Genomic DNA, 18,947 nt, shown 5'->3' on the forward strand with positions numbered 1-18,947 from the left:
AATACTTATCCAAGCGTTGTAAGATCTGGTATGCGGCAGCAATGCCTGGGCAGAGGATCGTGCCCTGAGTCTTCACATAGGAATGAATGGTGTCACCTGATCGATGGCTTTGTCGAGTCATTGGGCTAGTTCGTTTTGAGTGGAGTTTATACAGTTTAGAGACCTTTACAGTTTAGAGAACAATTCCATTGGTACTTAAGTGTAATCTCCACTCACCCGGGGCATCGGGCCATGCAAAACGAACTTGCCCACTGTTTTTTGCTACAGCACTAGCACCCGATTAGTGCTCTGGTGCCACCCAATGATTGGTTGTGCCTGCTCTGTGTACATACAATGATCCAATAGAAACTTAACAGTATTTAAAGGGCGGGGACTAAGGCAAGACAAGGCAAACGATTAAGCAATCAATGACTTCAGATACATGTTGTGGGCCTGCGCATTAGAAGCTAATGTTGGCGTTTCCTGTAAATGCAACACAGCCACCGTAAAGCGTTTTACACGTTATTTTATACCTCGATAAAATCATACTGGTTTTACATCGAAGTTGAGCCTGTGGCTGAGGTAGTTTATTTTGACATAATATGAAAGACACAGGATACTCTCAGAGAATCAGTATTGGTTTCGGATGACAGTTGGAATTGATGTCTTGTTTCGCTATTTCTAATCCATAGTTGGCTGGCTGAAAAGGATAATGTGAGATGCGGCTAGCAACCAAACCCACAGAGCTAGTTAGGTAAAGAATATTCCAAGAGAAGACTGTTTTCATCCCTTCAACGCCAAGTGGTAACGTTATTTGTTTTTGACGAGATGGTGTTTTACTCGTAAGCAGATGGCTCTCTAACATGACACGCGCCACAGTTTCCCCACTATTCAACTGGACCCAAGAGAGGGACTTTTCCGCAATGGTGTTCAAGTAACGTTAGTGGTAAGGGCCTGCTAACCACCAATTTCTCTTTTGACATTTCCGCCAGACGTATTGGTAGCTAACAAAGTATGGCAAGGTCAGCTATGTACCAAGCGTAGCTGTATTTTATTTGAGATCACAGATCTAAAATGTATTGGCATGCTGTTTACATTATCATATAACTAGCTACAATGAAAGTAGTCAGCCAAATGAACTAATGATTAATTCTCTCTACTCCAATAATGTACACACCATATACTAATCTCCCACCCATTTCTTTGCATAGTGCCCAGCATGGATGGCGTTCATTTGTACATGTCTGTCAAACAGTGGGGGTTTCCCAAACGTGCACCTAACATTACACAGCTGATTCAAATAATCCAAGTTTGATGATGAGTTCATTATTTGAATCAGATGTGTAGTGCTAGGGCATAAATCAAAATGTACACCCAGAGGGAGAGGGAGGGAGCGAGCAAGGACCGAGTTTTGGAAACCCAGCTCTAAGTTAACACCGCCCTGCCTCTCTTGTTTGTTTTGACTCTTGAAATAGGGATTCAGCTTGAGGCACATTGTTTGAGTTCGTCATGAAGGCGCTGGGCTCGCGCTGTGCCTTCCTCGTAGGCTTCCTGGTGGGGACCTGTACGCTCTATGTGTTCCTACGGCAGGTATGGTTCGAGAGGACCTTCTCAACACGTTCTCAGCTCGATGGCCTGGAGAAGACAGCAGCTCAGCTACGTGAGCTGGAGGAGGACAGCAAGAACTGGAAGAAGGAGAGGTCGGCTCTCTTCAACCTCAACCACCCCCACCACAAAGGTACAGTGCCAGAAGGAGATGGTAGTTTTAACAGCCAGGGGTCAACACTAAGCTTGACATGATTCTATGTGTCTTCTAATCTTGACAGATTTCAAGTAGAGCCACTGAGCCGGTAACGTTAAATACATTTGAGATCTCAAATATGAATGCATTTATAAAGAGTCATGACTCATGTACTTCCATTATGTGCTTAGCACATCCTTATCTGTTAAGTATGTGGTTGTCTTGCCAAGTCTATCTTGATAATGAATCTGATCGTCTCCAGTGTTATTTAAAACTTCAGTCTTTAATGGTTGTTGAGGCTGTGAAGTGGATGGTACTTCCTGGTTATCTGCTAAATCGGGTAACGGAAGCCACCTTTGTTCCAAAGAGGGGTTGGGTTGAAGAAGTAATATGACCATCATGGGTTGCGTTACACATTTTACTACTGTATAGGCCTATGTTCTGTTTGTTCACTCTTCTAGAAACCACAGTGTGGATGTGGTAATGTAAAAATCCTGACTCATTGCCATTTTACATATGTACATATTTACAATAGCCCAGGGAAATGTAAGTTGTTATGCCTTTGTCTTCTTAGAATAAACATTAGCTAATAATAAACATTGATTTGTCTGCACAAGAAGAAACTAGTCTACTGTATTTATCTTCATACAGAGTGCAACAGTAACCTAATTGGTCATTAGATCATGCTGTGGCTTTAGGCGGTATTTCCATATATCCCTAAATACGATTTAAATGAATAAAAAGGCAATTATCATCCATTATTTAGAACAATGGGGTCTTTGATTCTGTGCAGTTGGATCTGAAGACATGCAGACTGATGGATAATGAACTTCAATAATCAAGTGCAAAAAAGTAAATGTCCTTCTTAACTCCCCACCACCACCAGGTGAGGACAGCCACATGGCAGATGAGCTGTACAAGAAGGTGCGCATCCTTTGCTGGGTGATGACAGGGCCCAACAACCTGCAGAAGAAGGCCCGCCATGTAAAGAACACCTGGAGCCGCCACTGTAACGTGGTGGTGTTCATGAGCTCTGTGGAAGACCCTGACTTCCCCACTGTGGGGCTGGGCACCAAGGAAGGCCGCGACCAGCTCTACTGGAAGACCATCCGGGCCTTCCACTACGCCCTGGAGAACCATGGAGACGAGGCTGACTGGTTCCTTAAGGCTGACGATGACACCTACGTTGTCGTGGACAACCTGCGCTGGGTGCTGGCCAATCACACGCCAGAGGAGCCCATCTACTTTGGACGCAGGTTTAAGCCCTACACCAAGCAGGGCTACATGAGCGGCGGGGCAGGCTACGTGCTGAGCAAAGAGGCCCTTAAGAGGTTTGTGGATGGCTTCAAGACCAAGGTGTGCACCCACACCACCCACGTGGAGGACCTGGCCATGGGCCAGTGCATGGAGAAGGTGGGGGTGGTGGCCGGGGACGCCAGAGACACCGTCCTCAGGGAGACTTTCCACCCCTTTGTCCCTGAGCAGCACCTTACCTCCAAGTTCCCCAAGAGCTTCTGGTACTGGAGCTACTGCTACTACCCCATCTCAGAGGTAGGTACCTGGAGGCTGATATTGGCTGTTGTTGGGCTGAATAAGTAAGTTAGAGGCTTAGATGTGATTTAGTTCAATACTAGGCAATATGCATTTATTTACAGTAACATCCGGACTTGCCATTTGTCCAGCAACTCCATGGGTCAAAACCATTAGCTCCATAACACTCAATAAGTCATAAAAAACAGTTAGTGTAAAAAATCCCATAAAGACTTAAAACAACCCAATATTTACAATTGTACATGAGCTCTCTGCCTAGGCTTCCTCGTGGCGCCATGGCAACCATGGAACCCCAAAGTATAATAGAATGAATAGAACGTGCTTAGAACTTCTAACCCTGGAAATGTGACAGTAATGTGATGCAATCATTTCCATGGTAATGTAGAATGTTAAAATTATAACTGATGTGGCTCATGCAATTGAATGAATGTATTTTTTTTGTAATGTCCGTTCGAATCAATTAATCACAGCATATATTTTACTTCCTGCTTTGCACCTATGGGTACACTCGCAATGGCCGCCAGTCCACCCATTATGCCATCATTGACTTAAATGGCGATGCCCATTCTATTCATTCTATTTTAATGTAATTGTATTGCTTTTTATCCTGCAGATTTTCTTGTGTATGTAAAGTGACTTTGGGTGTCGCGAAAAGCACGTAATACATTTGTATTTTATTTCTAAGGCAACACATGCGGTCAGGAGGGAAGAAAATGTGTGTATATGTTGTGCTATTCGAACGGTTATTATGGTAACCGTGGTCATTTGGCTGGCCAATTAGTCATCCAAAATTCCATGACGTCACAGCCCTAGTGGTAGACGTCATGGACTATTTACTGAATAGACCCAACCTAGCCTAAGATGACACCAGATATGTCCTAGTGAAACCAGTTTCGCCAGTGCTGCTGCTATCCCTGCTAATGTGGCCAGTTAATAAGGTGGGTGAAGCCTTTTTAAGGCTAATTATCATTCACCTTAGCTTTATCATGATACAAACATGTAAAGCAACTCCTGCTGAGTTGGGATTTGATATGGTTTAAAAAGCATCCAGTTGGGCCTCCCGAGGTGCTCAGCGGTCTAAGGCACTGCATTGCAGTGCTAGAGGCATCACTACAGACCTGGGTTCGATCCCAGGCTGTATCACAACCAGCTGTCATCGGGAGTCCCATAGGGCGGTGCACAATTGTCCCAGCGTTGTCTGGGTTAGGGGAGGGTTTAGCCGGGGGGGCTTTACTTAGCTCATTGTGCTCCAGTGACTCCTTGCGGCGGGCCGGGCGCCTGCAGGCGGGCCTCGGTTTTCAGTTGAACGGTGCTTCCTCTGACACATTGGTGCGGCTGGCGGGCAAGTGTTAAGAAGTGCAGTTTGGCGGGTCATGTTTCAGAGGACGCATGACTCGACCTTCACCTCCGGCGCCGGTTGGGGAGTTGTAGCGATGAGACAAGATTCTAATTGGGGAGAAAAAGGGGGTTAAAATAAATTTTTTAAAAAGTACAAAATAACTACCAGTTATTCCTTGTTTTGCCATGTGTAGGCTATTCATTGTCAGTAGGATCTGACTATGTGACTGTGGTTTCTATAGTACTGTACCTTGTCTTCTGTACAGCATTTCATGAGATTTCCTTATTGACCCAAGACAGAACTGGAACAGGTTGAAAGGGAAGAGGGAAGGACAAGTGACTGATTGTGTTCCCAGATAAGTGTGTAATTTGAGGGTGTACAGTCACTGCCCAGAGTGGGTGTAAATGCGCTTCAGTGATGCAATTTCACTTCCTCATGTTATAAAATCCATTTTACTAAGACAAATTATGATTCTTCTTGTTCTGGATTGGTCAGTGGGGTCTTTCTCTAACATTTATATTAAAAAAGTCTAATTTCTTAACCCAATGCATCCGAAAATAAACACAGCGCTCTGTTGACAGACCAGTGCCGCTTCCTGCAGAGACTTTGACGATTTTTTGTTGTTGTGGTCATCTGTAAAGTTGTTTCCTCGGGTCGCAAAATGTAACCTGACACGAGCAGAATTACACTGAACAAAAATATGAACGCAACATGTGAAGTGTTTGTCCCATATTTCATAAGATTCAATAAAAGAGCTGTTTTTTTCCCCCCATATGCCAAAAAAGCTTATTTCTCAATTTTGTGAACAAATTAGTTTATCGCTGTTAAAATCTAATTTTATTAGTCACATGCGCCGAATACAACAGGTGTAGACCTTAGAGTGAAATGCTTACTTATGAGCCCCCAACCAACAATGCAGGTTAAAAAAAATGCACACAAGAATAAGAGATAAAAGTAACAAGTAATTTTAAAAGAGCAGCAGTAAAACAACAATAGTGACACTATATACAGGGGGGTACCGGTACAGAGTCAATGTGTGTGGGCATCGGTTAGTTGAGGTAGTATGTACAGTTGAGTCAGATGTTTACATGCACCTTAGCCAAATGCATTTAAACTCAGTTTTTCACAATTCCTGATATTTAATCCTAGTAAAAATTCCCTGTCTTAGGTCAGTTAGGATCACCACTTTATTTTAAGAATGTGAAATGTCAGAATCATAGTAGTGATTTATTTCAGCTTTTCTTTCTTGCATCACATTCCCAGTGGGTCAGAAGTTTACATGCACTCAATTAGTATTTGGTAGCATTGCCTTTAAATTGTTTAACTTGGGTCAAATGTTTCGGTTAGCCTTCCACAAGCTTCCAATAATAAGTTGGGTGAATTTTGGCCCATTCCTCCTAACAGAGCTGGTGTAACTGAGTCAGGTTTGTAGGCCTGATTCTTGGTCGCACACGCTTTTTCAGTTCTGCCCACAAATGTTCTATAGGATTGAGGTCAGGGCTTTGTGATGGCCACTCCAATACCTTGACTTTGTTGTCCTTAAGCCATTTTGTCACAACTTGGCTTGGTGTCATTGTCCATTTGGAAGACCCATTTGCGGCCAAGCTTTAACTTCCTGACTGATGTCTTGATGTTGCTTCAATATATCCACATAATTTTACTTCCTCATGATGCCATCTATTTTGTGAAGTGCACCAGTCCCTCCTGCAGCAAAGCACCCCCACAACATGATGCTACCACCCTCGTGCTTTACGGTTGGGACGGTGTTCTTCGGCTTGCAAGCTTCCCCCCTTTTCCTCCAAACATAACAATGATCATTGTGGCCAAACAGTTCTATTTTTCTTTCATCAGACCAGAGGACATTTTTCCAAAAAGTACAATCTTTGTTGCAAACCGTAGTCTGGCTTTTTTTATGGCGGTTTTGGAGCATTGGATTCTTCCTTGCAGAGCGGCCTTTCGGGTTATGTCGATATAGGATTAGTTTCTGTGGATATAGATACTTTTGTACCTGTTTCCTCCAGCATCTTCACAAGGTCCTTTGCTGCTGTTCTGGGATTGAGTTGCACTTTTTGCACCAAAGTACGTTCATCTCTAGGAGACAGAACGCGTCTCCTTCCTGAGCGGTATGACGGCTGCATGGTCCCACGGTGTTTACTTGCGTACTATTGTTTGTACAGATGAATGTGGTACCTTCAGGCGTTTGGAAATTGCTCCCAAGGATGAACCAGACTTCTGGAGGTCTTTTTTTAAAATTCTGAGGTCTTGGCTGATTTCTTTAGATTTTCCCATGTTGTCAAGCAAAGAGGAACTGAGTTTGAAGGTAGGCCTTGAAATACATCCACAGGTACACCTCCAATTGACCCAAATTATGTCAATAAGCCTGTCAGAAGCTTCTAAAGCCATGCCATCATTTTCTGGAATTTTCCAAGCTGTTTAAAGGCACAGTCAACTTACTGTATGTAAACTTCTGACCCACTGGAATTGTGATAGTGTGTTGGGGTTTGTTTCCTTGTCAATCATTGGCTCATTGTTGAAATGATCATTATGACCACCTTTTTATTAAGTCATTCAAAAACCTTTAATGCAATTGCAGACAGAAGTTGACAACAGGAACATAAAACGCATGTTTCAGAGTATGTTCTGCAAAATAGTCAAAGTCCAACTTATTTTATTAAACCCGAAGTCCAGCCTTAATGTCACTGCCTACGTCATTACCTTCTACTCATGAGACCAAGCCCATGCATCCACAGCTACACAAACATAGTTTCAGTGTTGTCTAATAGCTTAGCAGTTAAATGTCCACTACCCAATTTTGATTTATAGTGGAATGTCTGACTAGTCTCTTATCTCTTACACTCCCTGGGGAGTTCTGTGTCTGCATCTTTTATCTTTTAGGCTCTTCTCAGACACCCTGAACTCACACATTTCTCAGACAGTTTCTTTAGAAGAGGCAGAGACTAGAAAAGTACTGTGGAACAATATTAAAACTCATAATGTGTGTGATATACACTGCTCAAAAAAATAAAGGGAACACTTAAACAATAGTGTGTGTGTGGCCTCCACGTGCCTGTATGACCTCCCTACAACGCCTGGGCATGCTCCTGATGAGGTGGCGGATGGTCTCCTGAGGGATCTCCTCCCAGACCTGAACTAAAGCATCCGCCAACTCCTGGACAGTCTGTGGTGCAACGTGGCGTTGGTGGATGGAGCGAGACATGATGTCCCAGATGTGCTCAATTGGATTCAGGTCTGGGGAACGGGCTGGCCAGTCCATAGCAGCAATGCCTTCCTCTTGCAGGCACTGCTGACACACTCCAGCCACATGAGGTCTAGCATTGTCTTGCATTAGGAGGAACCCAGGGCCAACCGCACCAGCATATGGTCTCACAAGGGGTCTGAGGATCTCATCTCGGTACCTAATGGCAGTCAGGCTACCTCTGGCGAGCACATGGAGGGCTGTGCGGCCCCCCCAAAGAAATGCCACCCCACACCATGACTGACCCACCGCCAAACCGGTCATGCTGGAGGATGTTGCAGGCAGCAGAATGTTCTCCACGGCGTCTCCAGACTCTGTCACGTCTGTCACGTGCTCAGTGTGAACCTGCTTTTATCTGTGAAGAGCACAGGGCGCCAGTGGCGAATTTGCCAATCTTGGTGTTCTCTGGCAAATGCCAAACGTCCTGCACGGTGTTGGGCTGTAAGCACAACCCCCACCTGTTGAGGTCGGGCCCTCATACCACCATCATGGAGTCTGTTTCTGACCGTTTGAGCAGACACATGCACATTTGTGTCCTGCTGAAGGTCATTTTGCAGGGCTCTGGCAGTGCTTCTCCTGCTCCTCCTTGCACAAAGGCGGAGGTAGCGGTCCTGCTGCTGGGTTGTTGCCCTCCTACGGCCTCCTCCACGTCTCCTGATGTACTGGCCTGTCTCCTGGTAGCGCCTCCATGCTCTGGACACTACGCTGACAGACACAGCAAACCTTCTTGCCACAGATCGCATTGATGTGCCATCCTGGATGAGCTGCACTACCTGAGCCACTTGTGTGGATTGTAGACTCCGTCTCATGCTACCACTAGAGTGAAAGCACCGCCAGCATTCAAAAGTGACCAAAACATCAGCCAGGAAGCATAGGAACTGAGAAGTGGTCTGTGGTCCCCTCCTGCAGAATCACTCCTTTATTGGGGGTGTCTTGCTTATTGCCTATAATTTCCACCTGTTGTCTATTCCATTTGCACAACAGCATGTGAAATTTATTGTCAATCAGTGTTGCTTCCTAAGTGGACAGTTTGATTTCACAGAAGTGTGATTGACTTGGAGTTACATTGTGTTGTTTAAGTGTTCCCTTTTTTTGAGCAGTGTATATAGTTAATCTGTGGTCTAGGACCCTATATATGTAAGGAGGGAGGGGTCTTATAACCCCTCCCCTTATTAATACAACATAAGCATAATCAGTTATTATAAGACATCAAACATTTGGTACAGCCCCTATCATGACCCCTAGGTGAACCCTGACAAGTGAAATAATCTGTCTGTAAACAATTGTAGGAAAAATGACTTGTGTCATGCACAAAGTAATGTCCCATCTGACTTGCCAAAACTATTGTTTGTTAACAAGAAATTGAGTGTTGGAAAAACAAGTTTCAATGACTCCAACCTAAGTGTATGTAAACTTCCGACTTCAAATGTACATGTAGGTAGAGTTATTGAAGTGACTATGCATAGATGACGACAACGGAGAGTAGCAGTGGTGTAAAGGGGGGGGGGGGGTGCAAATAGTCAGGGTAGCCATTTCATTAGATGTTCATGAGTCTTATGGCTTGGGGTAGAAGCTGTTTAGAAGCCTCTTGGAGCTAGACTTGGCGCTCTGGTGCCGCTTGCCATGCGGTAGCAGAGAAAACAGTCAATGACTAGGATGGCTGGAGTGTCTTACCATTTTTAGGGCCTTCCTCTGACACTGCCTGGTATAGAGTTACTGGATGGCAGGAAGCTTGTCCCCAGTGATGTACTGGGCTGTTCGCACTACCCTCTGTAGTGCCTTGCGGTCGGAGGCCGAGCAGTTTCCATACCAGGCAGTGATGCAACCAGTCAGGATCTGTTAGTAAGCATTTCTCCTTTGCCAAGATATTCCATCCACCTGACAGATGTGGCATATCAAGAAGCTGAACAAACAGTGTAATCATTACAAAGGTGCACATTGTGCTGGGGACAATAAAAGGCCACTATAAAATGTGCAGTTTTGTCACACAACACAATGCCACATATGTCTCAAGTTGAGGGAGCATGCAATTGGCATGTTGACTGCAGGAATGTACACCAGAGCTGTTGCCAGATAATTTAATATACATTGCTCTACCAACTTAGTTTATAGAATTTGGCAGTACGTCCAACATCCTCACAACCGCAGAACACGTGTAACCACGCCAGCCCAGGACCTTGACATCCAGTTTCTTCACCTGCGGAACCGTCTGAGACCAGCCACCCGGACAGCTGATGAAACTGGTTTGCACAACCGAAGAATTTCTGCACAAACTGTCAGAAACCGTCTCAGGGAAGCTCACCTGCGTGCATGTTGTCCTCACCAGGGTCTTGACCTGACTGCAGTTCGGTATTGTAACCAACTTCAGTGGGCCATTGGCATGTTGGAGAATCCCGGTTTCAACTGTACAGGTCAGATGGCAGACAGCATGTATTGTTGTGTGGGCAAGCAGTTTGCTGATGTCAACGTTGTGAACCGAGTGCCCAGTGGTGCTAGGGCTTTGGTATGGGCAGGCATAAGCTACGGACTACGAACACAATTGCATTTTATCGATGGCAATTAGAATGCGCAGAGATACTGTGACGAGATCCTGAGACCTATTGTCGTGCTATTCATCCGCCGCTCACCTCATGTTTCAGCATGATAATGCATGATCTGTACACAATTACTAGAAGCTGAAAATGTCCCAGTTTTTCAATGGTCTGCATGCTCACTAGACATGTTAGTCATTGAGCATGTTTTGGTGCTCTGGATCGAAGTATACGACAGTGTTCCTGCCAATATCCAGTAACTTTGCACAGTGGGACAACATTCCACAGGCCAAAAGCCTGATCAACTATACGAAGGTGATTTGTCCAAATGGCGGTAACCTGTCAATATCTGGTGTTCTGATCCACGCCCCTACTTTTTTTAACTTCTATGGGCTAGCGTCCCACCTGCGGGACACAGCCAGTGAAATATCAGGACGGAAAATTCAAAAACGTCATAATTTAACTTTCTCAAACATACGACTATTTTAAACCATTTTAAAGATACACTTCTCGTTAATCTAACCACATTGTCCGATTTCAAAAAGGCTTTACAGCGAAAGCAAAACATTAGATTATGTTAGGAGAGTACATAGACAAAAATAATCACACAGCCATTTTCCAAGCAAGGACATGTGTCAATAAAACCCAAAACACAGCGAAATGAAGCACTAACCTTTGACGATCTTCATCAGATGACACTCCTAGGACATTATGTTACACAATACATGTATGTTTTGTTCGATAAAGTTCACATTTATATCCAAAAACAGCATTTTACATTGGCGCGTGATATTCAGAAAATGTATTCCCACTAAAACGTTCGGTGAATGTGCACATCAATTTAAAAAATACACATAAACGTTGACAAAATACACAACAATTATTTTAAGAATTATATATAGACTACTCCTTTATGCAACCGCTGTGTCAGATTTTAAAATAGCTTTACGGAGAAGCACATTTTTCAATATTCTGAATACATAGCTCAGCCATCACGGCGAGCTATTCAGACACCTGCCAAATTTGGGGCAACCTAAACTCAGAATTAGTATTAGAAATATTGTATTACCTTTGCTGATCTTCGTCAGAATGCACTCCCAGGACTGCTACTTCCACAAGAAATGTTGTTTTTGTTCCAAATAATCCATAGTTATGTCCAAATACCTCCGTTTTGTTCGTGCTTACAGATCACTTATCCAAAGGCATAACGCGCGAGTGCGGAACGAGAGACAGTCAAAATGTTCCATTACCGTACTTAAAAGCATGTCAAACGCTGTTTTAAAATCAATCTTTATGGTATATTATCGCAATTTTACGTTAAATTCCAACCGGACAATGGCATATTCATTCAAGAAGAAAAAGGAGGGGCGCGCTTGCGGGACCGAGCATATCCAATCCCTTTGTTGCCAGGCAGACCACTCAGTAACTGAGCTCCTATACTCTGCCCAGTGACAGGAAAATGCTCAAACCACTTTCTGAAGGCTTCAGACAGCCAATGGAAGCCTTAGGAAGTGCAACGTCACCCCACAGACACTGGAGCTTCATTAGAGAATCAAAAGAACTACAATTCTCAGACTTTTCACCTCCTGCTTGGATTTTTCTCAGGTTTTTGCCTGCCATATGAGTTCTGTTATACTCAGACACCATTCAAACAGTTTTAGAAACTTCAGTGTTTTCTATCCAAATCTACTAATAATATGCATATTCTAGTTTCTGGGCCAGAGTAGTAACCTGTTTAAATTGGGTACGTTTTTTCATCTGGCCGTGAAAATACTGCCCCCTAGCCCAGACAGGTTAAGGTGTCTGACCTACAGGTGTACAGTGCATTCGGTAAGTATTTAGACCCCTTCAGTTTTTTTCAAATTTTGTTACGTTACAACCTTATTCTAAAATTATCAATCTACACACAATACCCCATAATGACAAAGCAGAAATGTTTTTTTTTTTTTAAATGTTTGCAAATGTATAAATAACTTAATTTACATAAGTATTCAGATCCTTTGCTATGAGACTTGAAATTGAGCTCGGGTGCATCTTTCTTCTTTTGATCAGCCTTTATGTTTCTACAACTTGATTGGAGTCCACCTGTGGTAAATTCAAATGATTTGGACATGATTTGGAAAGGCACACACCTGTCTATGGTCCCACAGTTGACAGTGCATGTCAGAGCATAAGCCAAGCCATGAGGTCAAAGGAATTGTCCATAAAGCTCCGAGACAGGATTGTGTCAAGGCACAGATCTGGGGAAGGGTACCAAAAAAATGTCTGCCGCATTGAAGGTGCCCAAGAACACAGTGGCCTCCATCATTCTTCATTGTAAGAAGTTAGGAGACACCAAGACTCTTCCTAGAGCTGGCCGTCCGGCCAAACTGAGCAATCGGGGAGAAGGGCCTTGGTCAGGCAGGTAACCAAGAACCTGTTGGTCACTCTGACAGAGCTCCAGAGTTCCATCTCTGCAGCACTCCACCACTCCACCAATCAGGCCTTTATGGTAGAGTGGCCATATGGATGCCACTCCTCAGTAAAAGGCATGTCAGCCTGCTTGGAGTTTGCCAACAGGCACCTAAAGGACTCCCAGACCATGAGAAACAAGATTCTGTGGTCTGATGAAACCAATACTGAACTCTTTCGCCTGAATGCCAAGTGTCCCGTCTGGAGGAGACCAGGCACCACTCGTCACCTGGCCAGTACCATCCCTACGGGTGAAGGATGGTGGTGGCAGCTCTGGGGATGTTTTTCAGCTGCAGGGACTAGGAGACTAGTCAGTATAAATACATTTGCAAAAATGTCTAAATACCTGTTCGCTTTGTCATTATGGGGTTTCGTGTGTAGATTGAAGGGGGGGGGGGGGGGGAACTATTTAGAATAAGGCTGTAACGTAACAAAATGTGAAGGGGTCTGAATACTTTCCGAATGTACTGTATAGCTGTATTCCCAGTAGTGAATCCATAGATTAGGACCTAAGGTAATTTGTCCATTGAAATACATTCATTATTTGAGCTGTAACTCAGTAACAGCTTTTAAATTGTTGCATTTATATTTTTGTTCAGTTTAAATGTAAAATGCTTTGAAAAATAAAAAGCTTGCGGTATGCTCTGACTTTTCAGAGACGCTTGTTTTTCTGAGATCTGTGGGGGGGACAGGAATTTCTCATTAATATGAAAAGCTTATACTAAAACATAAAAATATGTCTTGTCTCAATCGCACAGCATCCAGCCTAGCTGACGCCATACTATTTTCCTGAATTTAAAAAAATAAAAATTTACCACTTTTCTCTGGCCTACATGGATTTAGTCTCCTTAAACTTGGCCATTCTACATGGGTAAAAACTCCAATAAATGTTGAACGAATTATAAAGACCTGAGGTTTGAACCCTTTGGTTTTCTTAGTATCTTAACAATTATTTTTATCCATTGGTCAAAAGATCAATTTTTGATTGAACAACCTATAATTTAGCTCCTTGCACGGTCAGTGTTTTTGACTTACTGACATGATACGACTACTCCATTTTAGTTTTACTACTAAATTGTTAGATGAATCACTGTCCCCTGTCCAGTTTGTTGTTGTAATGCTAAACTGAGCCTTGGGCCTCCCTCACTGTCTGTACCCCCTCCCTTTTCCTTTCCCCATCCTGGCTCTAACCTTGGTCTTCTGTACTGTCCCGTAGGGGCCAAATTGCTGCTCGGACCTGTCTGTGTCTTTCCACTATGTGGACGCGTCTCTCATGTACCTGCTGGAGTACTACACCTACCACCTGCGTGCCTTTGGCTACAGGTACCGCTACCAGCCCCCGGCCCCGCTGGGCTACAAGAATGAGGCGTGGGACAGGTCAGAGGGTGGACACTCGTACTCCAAAGAGCAACCGGCCATCCAGAAGGGGCCACTGGCGAGGGTGGAGAGTCCGTCCAGGACAGACAGGAAACAGGAAGTGATGCCTCCTGCTGCAGCAGAAGAGAAAGACCCGCCTGCTGCTGCACAGGATGACAAGCAGTAGCAGCCTTGTGTATCTGAGAGCGAGGTGTGTTAATGGTTGCTTTTGAGCGTGCATGTGTGCAGATGCATCTGTATGGACACACCTGCACACATTTTTACAGAAGTGAAAAGACTCAACTGTGGTGCCTCCCAAAGAAGTGTACTGTTGTGAAGGATTGTGTTAGTGGTAAAGAATGTGTGACTGGCTGTTGGTTGGGTTGTCACTGGCACCAGCCCATCCCCTTTTTTCTTTTATGTCCTTGTGTGAAAAAAGTTTACCACACATACTCCATGTTGAAATGTCAACAGCCCTTCAATTTTTTTAAAGATCTTTACCATGATTGTTTCAAATACCTTTTTTAATCCATGTTTTAATTCCCTCAGTTCTTGGACCACTCTTAAGGCATTAAAGGATGACTTGGTGAGTGGTCCTGGGCCAATGTTACTGTAGGAGATTCCTGCTGGACTGGTTCATCTGGCCACTCCCCACTGTAACTACTTTGACCACTCCTCACAGCCCTCGCTTTAACATTGAGCTGACTAGATTAACTAACTAGATTTATCAGAAAGAATTTAGGATCAGCTTCCCCTACTCTAATCAACCTAAGCTACTAGGGGTTGAAAACCAAACTTGGTCTTAGATTTGTGTTTTATTTATACCTGTATAAAATATTGTCTGTAATAAGAAGACCAGCAGGTCTTTCAGACATACTGTTGAAGAGTGGTGATGAGAGAGAGGTCACTTTAAACCTGGGAGACTCAATCAGCCCCAGTAGCTTGTGCCTTGTGAAGCATGATTGTGTGCAACGTCAGTTGCACATTTTGAAACTGCACTGTGACTAAAAACAAGACGGACATGTCGCTTGAACCTACCTGTGCATGTTCAGTTTGCCGATCTCTAGAGAACAGTTTTTGCACCCTGTTTTGATTGGATAATATTGTTTATTTGTTTGATTCAAGTTCTATTTAAATCGGTTATGGGTAGGATGATTCAAGAGTTTTTATGGGAGGGTTTTCTGGGAAATGACAATGGGTGGGGATGTTTGGTGTGACGTCATTAGCTGATGTCGCTGACGGATTTTGTTTTATTTTTATGAATCTTCATTTGTATTATGATACCATATTCTTATTCTGTATGCTTTTACAGTATATTATACTTTTTGAGCAAAGTGACTCATTGATCACCTCAAACCAAACTCACAGGGTGTCTTGTCTTTTCATCTTCAGTTCAAATGGGACTTATGTCTATAGCCCTGTATTTCACTGGTTGTCTGTTTTATAGACATGAGTTAACTTAACATCCTGTACATGGTGCTGTATATTGGTCAGACACCATTTGCACAAACAGAGGGGCTGTATAGGTGTGTTGACATTTGTCACATGGCAGCCTGCATGTACAGCCATTGTAACTTAAACAGTAAACCAAATCAGCATGTATGCTGTAAGATTTTAAACCTGTTTCAAACAAGAATGACTTGGCAGTATCCTCCTCGCTTGTCCTTTCTACTTCCTGTTCACCTTACGAGCCGTCATTTCACATTTCATCTTAGTCACCCAACTGGCTTATCTCCTAGACTTTGAATGACTCTTAAAAGCTCTTGAGCTGTTGAGTCTGAATGTACTCGATGGGGGGGAAACAATGCATGACGTTAGTCACATGCGTCAGTGTGAAAGGTGCGGGGCGGGTCTACTCCACTCCTTCAATCACAAAGCCATCATTCTTGTATAATGTCATCATTCTTGTATAATGTCACCATTCATTCGGGCGGAGGGTAGCCTAGTGGTTAGAGCGTTGGGCCAGTAACCGAAAGTTTGCTGGATCAAATCCCCCATTCTGCCCCTGAACTAGGCAGTTAGCCTACCGGGGAACAGTAGGTTGTCATTATAAATAAGAATTTGTTCTTAACTGAAGATTATGTGGATCAGAGTTAAGTCTGCCTATTACCAAGCCTCCGGCTTTCTCTTTCTGGGGTGTGTGTTGGTACAAGCAACCCAATCCTACAATCTGCTATATAGTTCACATTCCTGTAAAAGGCAACTGTATCTGTTTGTTGGCAGTGACCATATGGTTGTGTCATAACCATACTTTACAGTATGTTCTCAAAGGTATAATTTTACTCAGCTATATATGTCTAATCTCTCATCAGATAGGCTGATTTTTATTGACTGTGTGTGAAATGACATCTCAGACAGAGGTGCTCTAGGGGTTACCAAAGGCTGGTACTGTATATGACCCTTAATCTGGTATAACTTAGACATGGTTGTAATACATTATGTAACATAACATTGTAAAACACAAATGACATTAGTTTGCAATACTTTGCATGTGTGTTTACAGAATCATCATCCTCTTGTGGTGGTGAGAAATAAGCATAGTGGCATCACGGCAAGACTGGTTTCTTAGTAAATCCTATTTAGAGGAACTCTGGGTGAATGATGTGCGTACAGTCCGGCGTAGTGGACGAAGCAGGACCCTACACACCGGGTGCAAATCTAAGCAGAGAGATGGTAAGGAGAAAAAAATGGAGAACAAAACTGGTCAGATCTAGCAAGATGACAGAGCAGCACTAAGCAGTAGCACAAAATTCCAGCCAGCACAGGGCTGATAACTAATACAATCTTGGAGGCTTTCTGTTAGTGTTTCATTTATGAACATTCAATTCACTCCATATTAGACCATAATGGTGTCTAACATGTATGGGTCTCGATCACTGAGATGACTTTGAAGTGTTTTTGTAATATTTGGTGTGGTCATTTCATGTAAAAAGTCCTACGTGCCTCAGTCTCCCGTTCTTGATGAGAATTTCTCCTCTTGGCTGTGGGTATTCTTCTCTCCAGGGCTGAGGAATGGCTATCACCACGCACAGATCAACAAGTTAAACGGGCTTAGTTATGAAACACGTTCCACAGTCATCTACTTTGGCATTTGGGAGTTCCACAAAGTGCCACTGGAGGGCAAACTGCCTCCAGGCTTTGCTTTCCGTCTCTTCCCAGCCACTGCTCTGTGTGGTGTACAGTAGCTACCCACTGGGCACAGACATAAGTTAAAGGTCTATTTTTGATTTACATTTGGTTGTCAGCTAACCTGAATTCAATGTGAAATCAACAAAACAATTCACCATGTCATTGAATTTAGTTGGGTGAAAAAAATACTTTCCTTACGTTGATGACTTACAAAATCCAATCGGTTTTCTACGTTGATTCAATGTCCGAGGTTTTTGTTGTTGATATGTAAAACTAGGTGAATCAGTGACTTGTCCAGTAGCTAGTTACTCACCTGACCTGGAGCTCCTGCGACCCAGGAGGCCAACAAAGACGCCATCCATGTCTGCTACAGAAAAAGAGTTTGGTTCTTCAAAAACATAATTACATATGTAACATTTTCACCAAAAGGCGTTGGATAAAATTGTACTGTTTGTGGCCGTAGAGCATTTACATCTAGAAATATGATTACAGTATGTTACCACTGCATAATGCTACATATTATTTAATCTTCAGATGTTTTAGTCACAGACATGCTGCATTAGATAAGCCTACTGTGTATCCCACCAATAAAATAAAGCTGATCCCATTTCTAGATGGTGGGCACACGGTCATCCATATCATGTATACTGTGGAAGAACCCGCTACCTGTGACAGAAAACAAAGGCTCTCTTTAGACCCCGGAGTCCCAGACTCTTACCTGCACTTCTCCTGCCCATCAGACCCACAAAGGTGTCATAGTCGGTGTCGCTGTACCTCTTAGAATGAGTTAAATCACTGCTGAGGTAGTCTTGTCTGAACTGGGAGAGCAGATCGTTTGTATCATTAAAGAACTCAAATGATTTAGAATTATTTTGTGAGATTAATATACAGACCAACTACTACATGAACCAATTCAACTGTGAGGAAAGGGCAAAACCTCAGACTTATCCATAGAAATGTAATATATATATATACTTAACAAAAATATAAACTATGTAAAGTGTTGGTTTCATGAGCTGAACTAAAGTATTCCAGAAGTACAAAAAGCTTATTTCTCTCAAATTTTGTGCACACATTTGTTTACATCCATGTTAGTGAGCATTTCTCCTTTGCCAAGCTAATCCATCCACCTGACAGGTATGGCATATCAAGAAGCTGATTAAAGAGCATGATCATTACACAGGTGCACCTTGTGCTGGGCACAAAAGTCTACTGTAAACTGCAGTTCTGTCACACAACACAATGCCATAGATATCAAGTTGAGGGAGCGTGCAATTTGTATGCTGACTGCAGGAAGGTCCACCAGAACTGTTGGTAGAGCATTTAATGTTAATTTCTCTACCATAAGCTGTCTCCAACGTCGTTTTAGAGAATTTGGCAGTACGTCCAACCAGCCTATCAACCGCAGACCACGTGCATGATGTCGCGTGGGCGAGCGGTTTGCTGATGTAAACGTGAATAGTGCCCCATGGTGGTGGTGGGGTTATGCTATGGGCAGGCATAAACTACTGACAACGAACACAGTTGCATTTAACATTTGGCAATTTGAATGCACGAAAATACTGTGATGAGATCCTGAGGCCCATTTTTTTTCAAGGGTGTCTGTAACCAACA

General features: G+C 43.4%; 1 protein-coding gene across 2 annotated transcripts; it reads left to right on the forward strand.

Moving 5' to 3' along the window:
• The first annotated feature begins 416 nt into the window (after positions 1-416).
• c1galt1lb (core 1 synthase, glycoprotein-N-acetylgalactosamine 3-beta-galactosyltransferase 1, like b) lies at positions 417-15,858 on the forward strand. 2 transcript variants are annotated; one of them, XM_014132760.2, is made up of 6 exons: positions 417-561; positions 672-733; positions 830-925; positions 1,455-1,717; positions 2,607-3,271; positions 14,065-15,858. In XM_014132760.2, exons 4-6 carry the CDS (start codon positions 1,489-1,491, stop codon positions 14,389-14,391), a joined length of 1,221 nt encoding a protein of 406 aa, XP_013988235.1. In that variant the 5' UTR covers positions 417-561; positions 672-733; positions 830-925; positions 1,455-1,488; the 3' UTR covers positions 14,392-15,858. The 2 variants fall into 2 exon arrangements, with proteins under 2 accessions (XP_013988235.1, XP_045547617.1); XM_045691661.1 differs by having other exon boundaries at positions 421-733.
• The last annotated feature ends 3,089 nt before the right edge of the window (positions 15,859-18,947 follow it).

This window comes from Salmo salar, chromosome ssa12, assembly GCF_905237065.1.
Source record: "Salmo salar chromosome ssa12, Ssal_v3.1, whole genome shotgun sequence".
Classification (NCBI taxonomy): Eukaryota; Metazoa; Chordata; class Actinopteri; order Salmoniformes; family Salmonidae; genus Salmo; species Salmo salar.